This window comes from Nomascus leucogenys, chromosome 17 (assembly GCF_006542625.1).
Source record: "Nomascus leucogenys isolate Asia chromosome 17, Asia_NLE_v1, whole genome shotgun sequence".
NCBI lineage: Eukaryota > Metazoa > Chordata > Mammalia > Primates > Hylobatidae > Nomascus > Nomascus leucogenys.
In genome coordinates, this window is record NC_044397.1 from 81,892,810 (window position 1) to 81,904,758 (window position 11,949).

Sequence of the window (11,949 nt, forward strand, 5' to 3'; positions counted from 1 at the left end):
AACCTTGATAATACTCTTGCATATGAACTAAGAACTAGAGCTTTCAGAGTTTTTCCTCACACTTTGTTTACTTTCTTCTGTTACTGGAGTATTCTGGAAGGGTTACAGAAGTCCTCCTAGAAGAATATTATCACCTCAAAGAAAAAGTATAAAAATAGGACCAGTGGGCTATGTTTTATATTATTTTTTAAAATTTTTGCCATTCCATTAAGCAGGGTTAAGATTTACATTTAAGCTAAATTAATAAAAATCTGAGCAGAGAACTCAAGCACAGGAGCCAGTGCTAACTCCAGGAAATTCTGATGACATTTCCAGGATAAAGGCAGTGTGTCATAAGTTTTGGGTAGAGTGTACTGATTTTTGGTTGCAGGTATTAGCTCACTTATCTACAGTCTCTGCATGCCAGTTAGCAGGAGTGCCCATGAGGTACACAAGCCTTGTCCTAAGAGCAGCCTAACCAAGGAGACGGGCTTTAGGAGCTGTATTTTCCAATAAGTGACTCAATCCAAATCTGAAATGACTAACGCAGTGCATAAAATATTTTATTCACATTTTAACTCCACTGGAGTCACAGATGAAGTATCATCTTCTTCTATTCCAAGAATGAAGTCTTCAGGTACTGTCTCAGGTGCTATCTGAGCTAACTGGTCATCATAAGAACGTAGGGTCCATAATTTCTCTAATTCATAGATTTCTCTGGTTTCTGGAAGCATCAAATGAATCACCATGCTGCCTATCAGGGACAGATAAGAGATACAATGAAGGAATAGTTCATTTCCTTTTATTCTTACCTTACAACACACACTGGCTAACTCTAGGAATAGAGCAGTGGTTCTGAAGTGTGGTTCCCAGATTAGCATCACTGTGGACCCCATCCCAGCAAAAATACCACAGAAGTGATGCTATGCCTTTCTCAGTGTACCTATAGGAGGCATATATCAATATATAACACTGCTGGTGATAGTAACTTTATCGAAGGGACTAAAGGTGTCAGGATTCTCTTTGGTGACAATTCTCCATGGGTAACACACTTCTGCACATCTTTTGTGCAAAAAACACTGACTGCCTTTTGTTTTGACTATCCAAGAATGTATCGTGAATATTCTTAACAGATAGATACTGCCTCCCTCCAGGGCAAAGGGCAGCTTTGCTTACAGCAGCATTTCTCAATTAGGTAATAATGGTAATGTTTAGAGTCATTTTTGATTGTCACAATTGGAGAACGGAGGATGCTGCTAAACATCCTACCGTGCACAAGAGACACCCCTCCCCCACGTGCAAAATTACCTGGTCCAAAACGTTAATAGCGACAAAAGTGAGAAACCATCAGAGCAAAAGTAGGCCTGCTTTCTGCTAGTTATAAAAAACCTAGACACCCTCATCTGAGTTCCAGTTTTACAACTGTGTGCTGGTGTCATCTGGCCCGTGTTGCCCTATGGAATCCAGAGCTCACGAAACCAGTGCAAAATGGATGCTGGCTACTGCTGTGGTAATAAACTGTTCTTTGTCTCTAACTCTCTAATAGTCTTGTCTTTTACCAATATCCATGAAAACTGGCAGGACAACGTATTAGCTTACAAGCAGAATAAAATCTCAGATTCCTCAGTTCTTGACATACAGTTATGTTTTCCCCTTTGTAAATATTATCTTGTTGGGAGGTGCTTTGAAATTATGTACACATTAATTCCCAAAGTTGTTAGATCTTTTCGAAATTCTAGTCCTCTGCTCTAGTCCTTTCTTGTGCCTGGAATAACCTCATCCTCATCTCATTTATGCACCGCAGCCCCCAGACTTTCCTCTACCACTACTAAGGAATCTCTCCCGCCTCTACTATGTTATCCGGTTGTCCACCATCTTCCTGATCTGGTGGCTAGTAGATAGACACCATGTAGTATATATCTTCCTCCGGGAGCGCATTATCTAGGGTACTTTGGTTTGCTTAGGTGAAAATTCTACATGTGAATAAGACCACCTGGATTATAACTAAAAAAACTTTTGTTACCTTAAACACACTTCAAAAATCTTACCTGGAAATACATTCATCAATTTGATCTCAATCCTTTTGCAACTGAAAACAATTCAAGATTAGCGTAGTAACAACAGTTAACCTGTAAAATACGCCAGAATAACTTACCAAAATCCACGCACAGCCAGTCATCAGTGTCCTTCCCTTCTATCTTAACATGAGGGTCACGTTTACATTTCAGGTGTTTGTACTGAAAAAAGCCAGGTGGTTTATTAAAGGGAGAGGGGATGGGGGAAGCCTGTTCTTGCTGAAGGTCTTTTTTTTTTTTAATCTTACTCATTTCTCATTGCTATACTTTGCCCTGTGATGACTAACTTAGGGAAACTATCTCTCCCTCTAAATCTTACTCACCTTCACCTCTCTCCTGAATTCTCCTGCCCCAGCCCTTCTGAGATGGTCACCCCATTCATTCACTATGCCTCTGAGGCTGAAAAAGCTAAGCTCAGTCAGCATTTGGTACCCACCTACATCCATCACTTGTGTTCGTCCCAGCTTCCCTTCACCTTTAGAGACTGCAGATACTACCTTCTGTTTATAAAGCCAGGTTGTTTCAGTGCCACTGATTTCACCTCATCTGCCTTCATGACATGTTAATGGGACCCCATCATCCTATAAATGTGCTCAGTTCTTTTGTTAAAACAGATATACTAATACCAAACAAGATGGCAATTAAGTAAAAACTGCTACAAGAGACAAAGGACATCTCATATACATCACCCCAAAATCAAAGGAAACGATAATTAGGGCAGGAAAAAGACAAAATCAATGAAACTAGGATTTGGTTCTTAGAATGACTAAGAAAAAAGAACTAAAATCTGAAATGAAAGAAGTGACACTACTGATTTTAGAGAAATGGGATTGTAAGAGTACTATGAGCAACTGTACACCAAACAACTGGGTAACCTAGATGAAATAGCAAGATTTCTAGAAACACAACCTACCGACTGAATCATGAAGAAATATAAAGTTTCAACAGACCATAACTAGTATGAGGACTGGATCAGTAATCAAAAATCTCCCAACAAAAGTCCTAGACCAGATGGCTTCCCTGATGAGTTTTACCAAATATTTAAACAAGAATGCAGTACTCAAATTCTCCCCCAAAAATTGAAAAGCAGGGAACACTTCCTAACTCATTCCATAAGACCAATACCCCTGATGAACATTTGATGCAAAAATCCTCAACAAAAATACTAGCAAACCAAACTCAGCACCATATTAAAAGGATTATAGACCATGACCAAGTGAGATTTATCCCTGGAATGCAAGGTGGTTCAACATGTAAAAACGGATCAATGCAATAACACCACATTAACAGAATGAAGAAAAAATCTATATGATAATCTGAACTGACGCAGAAAAAGCATTTAACAAAATTCAATACGCTTTCACAATAAAGCACTCAACAAAGTAGGCATAAAAGGAAATTACCTCAACATAATAAAGGCCATGTAAGAAGAAAAGCACACAGCTAACATATTCAATGGTGAGACTGAAAGCTTTCCTGTAAGATCAGGAACAAGACTAAGTATGTCTGCTTTTGCTACTTCTATTCAACACAGTATTGGAAGTTCTAGTCAGAGCAATTCGTCAATAAAAAAAAAAAGGTATCCAAATTGGAAAGGAAGAAGTAAAATTATCTCTGAAGACAATACAACTTCATATGTAGAAAACCCCAAAGATTCCACAAAAAAAACCCAGTTAGGGCTACTAAACAAATTCAGCACACAAAAATCCATCGTATTTCTATACACTAACAATGAGCAACCTGAAAACAAAGTTTTTAAGATTCCATTTACGATAGCAGAATAATCCTTTGAGACGTTCTTGTTTTGAGTTTCGCTCTTGTTGCCCAGGCTGGAGTGCAATGGCGTGATCTCAGCTCACAGCAACCTCCGCATCCTGAGTTCAAGCGATTCTCCTGCCTCAGCCTCCCAAGTAGCTGGGATTACAGGCATGCACCACCACGCCCGGCTAATTTTGTATTTTTAGTAGAGATGGGGTTTCTCCATGTTGGTGAGGCTGGTCTCGAACTCCCGATCTCAGGTGATCTGCCTGCCTCAGCCTCCCAAAGTGCTGGGATTACAGACATGAGCCACCGTGACCAGCCTAGCAGAATAATCTTAACCACAGGAGCAAAAGACTTGTACACTGAAGACTACAAAACACTGCTGAAAGAACTTAAAGATGCCAGTAAATGGAAAGATACTTCATATTCACGGATGGGAAGACAATATTGTAAAGATGCCAATACTACCCAATGCAGTCTACAGATTCAGTGCAATTTGTATCAAGATCACAATATTTTTTGAAGAAACAGAAAAATCCAACCTAAAATTTATGTGGGGCTGGGCACGGTGGCTCACACCTGTAATCCCAGCACTGTGGGAGGCCAAGGCGGGTGGATCACCTGAGGTTAGGAGTTTAAGACCAGCCTAGCCAAAATGGTGAAACCTCATCTCTACTAAAAATACAAAAAATTAGCTGGGCATGGTGGTGGGCGCCTGTAACCTCAGCTACGTGGGAGGCTGAGGCAGGAGAATTGCTTGAATCTGTGAGCCGAGATTGTGTCACTGTACTACAGCCTGGGCAACAAGAGCGAAACTCCATCTCAAAAAAAAAAAAAAAGTTATATGGACTCTCAAGGAACCCCAAATAGCCAAAACAATCTTGTAAAAGAACAAAGTTGGAGTCTCGTATTTCTTGATTTCAAAACTTAGAACAAAGCTATAGGGCTGGGCGCGGTGGCTCACACTTGTAATCCCAGCACTTTGGGAGGCCGAGGCGGGCGGATCACGAGGTCAGGAGATCCAGACCACGGTGAAACCCTGTCTCTACTAAAAAATACAAAAAAATTAGCCAGGCGTAGTGGCAGGCGCCTATAGTCCCAGCTACTCAGAGTGGCTGAGGCAGGAGAATGGCGTGAACCTGGGAGGCGGAGCTTGCAGTGAGCCGAGATGGCGCCACTGCACTCCAGCCTGGGCGACAGAGTGAGACTCCGTCTCAAAAAAAAAAAAAGAACAAAGCTATAGTAAACAAAACAGTCTGAAACTGGCAAAAAGACAGACATACAGACCGATGAAACAGAATTCAGAGCCCAGAAATAAACCCTTGTGCATATGGTCAAATGATTTTCAACAAGGGAGCCAAGAACATTCAATGCACAAAGGACAGTCCTTCCAACAAATGGTGCTGAGGAAATGTCCACATGGAAAACCTTACCGCCTCCAAAAACTAACTCAAAATGGGTTAAATATCTAAACAGGAGACCTAAAACTATAAAACTCTTAGAGGAAAACAGGGAAAACATGATACTGGTTTGGCAATTATTTATTGGATATAATACCAAAGACATAGGCAACAGAAGAAAAAATAAATTGGACTTCACCAAAATTAAATACTTTCATGCATCAAAGGACACTCTAAAAAGAGTAAAAAGGCAACCCACAGAATGGCAGAAAACATCTGCAAATCACATATTTGATAAGGGGTTAATATCCAGAATATAGGCCGGGCGCGGTGGCTCACGCCTGCAATCCCAGCACTTTGGGAGGCCAAGGCGGGCAGATCACGAGGTCAGGAGATCGAGACCATCCTGGCTAACACGGTGAAACCCCATCTCTACTAAAAAATACAAAAAATTAGCCGGGCGTGGTGGTGGGCGCCTGTAGTCCCAGCTACGCGGGAGGCTGAGGCAGGAGAATGGCGTGAACCCCGGGGGGTGGAGCCTGCAGTGAGCCGAGATCGCGCCACTGCACTCCAGCCTGGGTAAAAGAGCGAGACCCCGTCTCAAAAAAAAAAAAAAAAAAAAAAATCCAGAATATAAAGAGAGCTCCTACAACTCAACGACAAAACAACAAACAACCTGATTTTAAATAGGCAAAGAGTCTGGGCAATATAGTGAGACCCTGTCTCTACAAAAAATAAATTAGCTGGGCATTGTGGAGTAACTCCTACCATTCTACTTTCTGTCTCTATGAATTTGACTACTCCTACTCCTCTAGTCCTAGCAACTTGGGAAGCTGAGGTGAGAGGATCACTTGAGCCCAGAAGTTCCAGGCTGCAGTGAGCTATGACCACACCACTGCACTGAAGCCTGGGCAACAAAGTGAGACACTGTCTCTTTAAAACAAACAAAAAAGCAAAGGACTTTTCTTCAAAGAATATATACAAATGGCCAATAAGCAAAAGAAAATATGCTCAACATCACTAATCCTTAGGGAAATACAAATAAAAACCACAATGAGATGTCACTTCAGGCCCATTAGGATGGCTATTACCAAAACCAGAAAAGAAGTGTTGATGAGGATGTGAAGACTGGAAACTCTGCACTGCTAGAGGAAATGTAAAGTGGTGCAGCCACTATGAAAGAATACAGGAGCTCCTCAAAAAATTAAAAACATTCAGCTTTGTGCTAGGCTGGTGAACGAAAAAAAAAAATTAAAAACAGAATCACTATATGATCCAGCAATCCCATTCCTTTGCACATACCTCAAAGCATTAAAAGCAAGGACATAAACATTTTTTTTTTTTTCTGAGACTGAGTTTCGCTCTTATTGCCCAGGCTGGAGAGCAGCGGCACAATCTCAGCTCACTGCAACCTCCACCTCCCAGGTTCAAGCGATTCTCGTGCCTCAGCCTCCCAAGTAGCTGGGATTACAGGCACCCTCCACCACACCCAGCTAATTACTGTATTTTTAATAGAGACAGGGTTTCACCATTTTGGCCAGGCTGGTCTTGAACTCCTAACCTCAGGTGAACTACCCGCCTTGGCCTCCCAAAGTGCTGGGATTACAAGCGTGAACCCAGCCTTTTTTTGGTTTGTTTTTTGGTTTTTTTTTTGGTCTTTTTTGTTGTTTTTTTTTTTGAGACAGCATCTTGCTCCGTCACCCAGGGTGGAGTGCAGTGGTACAATCCCGGCTCACTGCAGCCTCAAGCTCCTGGGCTCCAGCAATCCTCCACCTCAGCATTCCGAGTAGCTGGGACTACAGGCACACACCACCAAGCCCGGCCAATTTTTTATTTTATTTTTTGTCTTTTATGTAGAGATGGGGTTTCACCATGTTGCCCAGGCTGGTTTCAAACTTCTGAGCTCAAGCAATCTGCCCACCTTGGCCTCTCAAGATGCTGGGATTACAGGCATGAGCCACTGCGCCCAGCCTCATGAACAGTATTTCTATACCCATATTTATACCAACATTATTCACAATAGCCAAAAGGTGGAGGCAATCTAAGTGTCCATCAATGAATAAATGGATAAACAAAATGTGGTATATACGTAAGATAGAGTATTACTCAGCCTTAAGAAAGAAGGAAATTCTGGCACATGCTACTACATGGATGAACCTTGAAGACATTATGCCAAGTCAGATAAGTCGGTCACAAATTTATGATTCTACTTTTATGAGATACTGAAAAGTAGTCAAATTCATAGAGACAGGCAGTAGAATGGTAGCTGCCTAGGGAAGGAGAAATGGGGAGTTATTGTTCAATGAATTCAGAGTTTCGGTTTTGCAAAATGAAAAGAGTTCTGGGATGGATGGTGGTAATGATTGCACATCAATGTGAAGGTACTTAAAGCTACTGAACAATACATTTTAAAATTATTAAATGGGCTGGGCACAGTGGCTCATGCCTGTAATCCCAGCACTTTGGGAGGCCGAGGTGGTCAGGAGTTTGAGACCAGCCTGACCAACATGGTGAAACCCCATCTCTACTAAAAATAGAAAAATCAGCCTAGCGTGGTGGTGGGTGCCTATAATCTCTACTCAGGAGGCTTAGGCTGGAGAATCACTTGAACCTGGGAGGCGGAGTTTGCAGTGAGCTGAGATCGAGCCACTGCACTCCAGCCTGGGCGACAGAGCAAGACTCTCTCAAAAAAAAAAAAAAAAAAGATTAAATGGTAGGTTTTACATTATATGTATTTTACCACAAACAACAAAACTTTCTTGCCTTTGCATTTCTCTCATCTAAAATCTTCGTAAAGGCAATTTCTATTTCTTTATTCTTTCACAGAAACTTCTCTGTAAAACCTCCTGTTCTTTTTATATCCGCAAGTCCAGTGGTCACTAAGTCTTACTCCATTCCACTATTACATCTGATAGAGACCCTGGTATGCTGTCTTTATATCTCCTTTATGCTTTCCTAGTTCTCTTCCTATCTCTCCAATTACCCCGTTTTTGGCATCTTCTTCTGCTCTGTCATGTTGTACCAGCGTTTTGTGTACAGGCCCCACCTTTTTGTTTTACAACCCTTCTCTATACAATCTCGGCTACTCTTTTGGTCTTAAGTGCCTCCTCTATGACCAATTCTCAACAGACTAAGACTAAGAAAGGTATGATGGCCCTGTGAAATGGTACCAGAGTCAGCTAGAGGCTTCCAAGTACACTTTCTTCCTCATACTGATCCATATTCAGTGCAACCGGAAAACAATCCCCCTTTCTTTCCTCAACTAGACCTGTAAGGGCAAGGACTACATCTTTTTTGTTCTTACCTTCCCGATACCCCGTACAGTGCCTGGGAACACTGGACATGCTCAAATCTTTGAATGAAACTCCAGGCCAGCACTGTCTAATAGAACGTTTTACAATTATGAAAATGCTTTATGGCCGTCCCATATGGTAGCCATTAGCCACACGTGGCTACTGAGCATTTGAAATATAGCTAATATAACTGCAGAACTGAATTTATATCTTATTTTTATTTTTTTTGAGACAGAGTCTGGATCTGTCACCAGGTTGGAGTGCAGTGGCATGATCTCGGCTCACTGCAACCTCCACCTCCCGGGTTCAAGTGATTCTCTTGCCTCAGCCCCCCGAGTAGCTGGAATTACAGGCACATGCCACCACGCCCAGCTAATTTTTGTATTTTTAGTAGAGACGGCATTTCACCATGTTGGCCAGGATAGTCTTGATCTTTTGACCTTGTGATCCACCCACCTTGGCCTCCCAAAGTGCTGGGATTACAGGCTTGAGCCACCACACCTGGCTGAATTTACATTTTAATTTATAATTAAATAGGCACATGTAGCTAGTGGCTACCGCAATGGATAGTGCCTCTAGAAATCCCTCTGGTTATACTGTCTTCTAGCTTGCCTCAGGTTATAAAATATTATCTTCCGGCTGGGTGTGGTGGCTCATGCCAGTAATCCTAGCACTTTAGGCAGGCGGATCCCCTGAAGTCAGGAGTTTGAGACCAGCCTGACCGACTTGGAGAAACCTGTCTCTACTAAAAATACAAAATTTTCTGGGCGTAGTGGTGCATGCCTGTAATCCCAGCTACTCAGGAGGACGAAGCAGGAGAATCACTTGAACCTGGGAGGCGGAGGTTGCAGTGAGCCGAGATCGTGCCATTGCACTCCAGCCTGGGCAACAAGAGCAAAACTCCATCTCAATTAAAAAAAAAAAAAAAATCTTCCTTGCGGTCACAAGAGAAAAGAATTAGAAATATCCTAACTCAATAGCGCTGGATATTTGTTCCCATATCTTTCACTATCAGAGAACATAAAATGAATTCATGCAAATTCTGAAAATTTGGGCTTCTTCTGTAACTTTGTATGATGGGTTTACTCTCTAAGTGTTGCTCCTTGGCCTGATGCACTGTCACTATTCCACTCAGTTAATGGTCCAAAAGAGAAAAGAAAGCATCCTACCATTTTCACAAGGTAGAAGGCCATGGCATGTAAGTGTCGGGTAGAAGTTCCACTACCAATCACAAAGTAATCTGTATATCTCATTTCTGGAGGAACCTGGATCACACAAATGTCTCTTGCATTTTCTTGCCTCAGAAGTGAAACCATCATGTCGATGTCAAACTTGGGACCAGTATGATCTGAAATGCACAAATAGTTGTTTGTATCAGGACGGCCAAACAGATAGACCTGTATGCACCCAGAGATGCTGGCAGCTGACTGTTCCTCCATGAAGGTGTTTAGATCCAACGTGCTTTTACAGATAGCAGGGCAAAGGCCTCCTGGAAGCTGAACCTGGGCAGTAGTATCATAGCACCGCTCAACTTTTATGGTCAGGGTGCTCAGATTACGCAGAGCCACTATACATCCTTCGCTATTAACCATATGCAAATAGAACCAGACATCAGTGACAAATGACTTTCTATTGACTAATACTTATACACCACAATCACAGAAATGCTGTGCAAAGAAAAACAGCACCACAAATTGGGTAGGAGATGATATCCTGGAGCATATTAAATTGAATCTCAGTTATAACGGGTCACAGAATTGTGAGCTGGAAGGGCTCTTAGGTAGTATCTGGTCCACAACCTTCAATTGAGATGAAGAAACTGAGGCCTAGCAGAATTACTGTGGCCTAAGATCAGTCACTGAAAGAGCTACATTTTTAAGTAATTATTATTTTGAACCTTCAAGTTTTCATATAAAACCACTGGGTTATTAACAACTGTTACCTGTGAAAAATCTAATTTTTTTTCCCGTAAAGATTTAGATATTCTGATCTTCAGCTTGGAGTATTACAGGCTGTAAATTTAAAGCTCGCCCAAGTTCTAAAGCCGACTCCAAAGGACCTAGTAGCTAAGCCCACTAAGGCCTCTCCCTTTCATACTCTACATTCTTAGATGTGATCTGTTTACCATTCTTAAGTTTCTAAAAACGTCAGCAATAACTAGAGGATATTAACTTGGACCCATCTCCTACTGGCGCTTCCTACGCACCCCTTCGCACCCAGACCCTGGCTCCTCAGAATCCTCAAGCCCTAACAGTCCCCACAAACCCATTTCCCAGGATTCTAGGAAGAGCGTAAAAGGAAGTGAGGACGGTGAGACTGTGATGCCAAGGGTGGGAGGTGGCCGTCCGGGAGGCTGGGATTTTGCAGTTCATCTCTTGCCCTCAGTTTCTTCACTGTGAAACAGGAAGGTTGGCGCCAACAACCTTTGAAGTCCCTTCCAGCTCTGGATGTGCAGGAGTTTTGTGACTCCAAGAGAAATGCACAGAGGGGAACCCAGAGCCACCTTGGCTGGGACCTGACTCCAGACTGCCCGGAGAGGGTCGCCTTCGTTCTCCTCCACGCCCGTACCTGCCGCGTCCGATTCTGGGCGTCCCTCGTTGTCCGTCCCCTCCGCCCGCTCCTCCAGCCCAGGCTCGCTGTGCAGGCCGCGGACAAAGCTTGCGGTCTGGCAAGCCCGGCAGAACGCTGCTCCTACGGGAAGCCGCTGCACGGCCAGCAGCCGAAGCCCGGGCTCGGCTCCAACCGCGGGCCCCGCCACCGAGGAAACCGCCCTGCGCCACATTAGTGGCGCAAGCAGCCGCGCCACACGGCCGCCCGGCCCCATAGCAGCAGCCTCGCGTCGGCGTCGCGGGTGGGTAGCACTTCACGGAGCCCGGCTCGGAAATTCTACGTCGATGCGTGGGCGGAGTCAAGGCTTGAAGGACGGGCCATGGGCGGAGTCTGGAGCCCGTGAAGACAGCAGTGACCCGGAAGAGCTACTTGGGGATTAGGGCGTGCGGGAATAAAGAACTGGTGTTGCTTGACCACCTTGCTTTGCTTTGTGTCGCAGTGGCGCATTACGTTGTCACTTTTTTTTTTTTGGACTCTGCCCACTAATGTAAGCCTCATGAAGGCAATAATTTTTGTTTCATTTTTAACTCTTCTCTCCACAGCACCTAAAACAGTTCCTGGTACTGAATGTCCAGAAGTTGCTGTTAATCTGATTAGGCTGGGATTAGGACATATAATCTACCCTCTCTCATTACTAAAAAATATTCAAGATTCCCTTGCAAATTTGAAATCGCACGAGGAAAATCTGTTATCCTGGACTAGACTGGGATGGGAGGCAGAGGTGTAAAGACCATTTGGAAACCGTTCTTAGGTCAGCCCATCATCGACACTCCCTGTATGGAGGAGTTTACGCCCAGGGGCGGCACTATGGGGACCAGCTCTGTAAGAATA

The 11,949-nt window shown here is 43.3% G+C and overlaps 1 protein-coding gene across 1 annotated transcript; it reads right to left on the reverse strand.

Annotated features, from left to right (window-relative positions):
• Positions 1-180: 180 nt before the first annotated feature.
• MALSU1 (mitochondrial assembly of ribosomal large subunit 1) lies at positions 181-11,485 on the reverse strand. The gene is made up of 4 exons (XM_003270402.3): positions 11,077-11,485; positions 9,678-9,856; positions 2,135-2,216; positions 181-733 (listed from the first exon to the last, which is right to left on the reverse strand). Exons 1-4 carry the CDS (start codon positions 11,330-11,332, stop codon positions 543-545), a joined length of 708 nt encoding a protein of 235 aa, XP_003270450.1. The 5' UTR covers positions 11,333-11,485; the 3' UTR covers positions 181-542.
• Positions 11,486-11,949: the final 464 nt, after the last annotated feature.

What these genes read in the sequence shown, in the direction of transcription:
- MALSU1 (XM_003270402.3), bottom strand. Translation starts at nt 11,332, where the DNA reads ATGGGGCCGGGCGGCCGTGTGGCGCGGCTGCTTGCGCCACTAATGTGG. An exon ending in CCCAGAATCGGACGCGGCAG is followed by an intron (nt 9,857 to 11,076) that starts GTACGGGCGTGG and finishes TGTGCATTTCAG; the next exon opens with ATCATACTGGTCCCAAGTTT. An exon ending in CCTTCTACCTTGTGAAAATG is followed by an intron (nt 2,217 to 9,677) that starts GTAGGATGCTTT and finishes GGCTTTTTTCAG; the next exon opens with TACAAACACCTGAAATGTAA.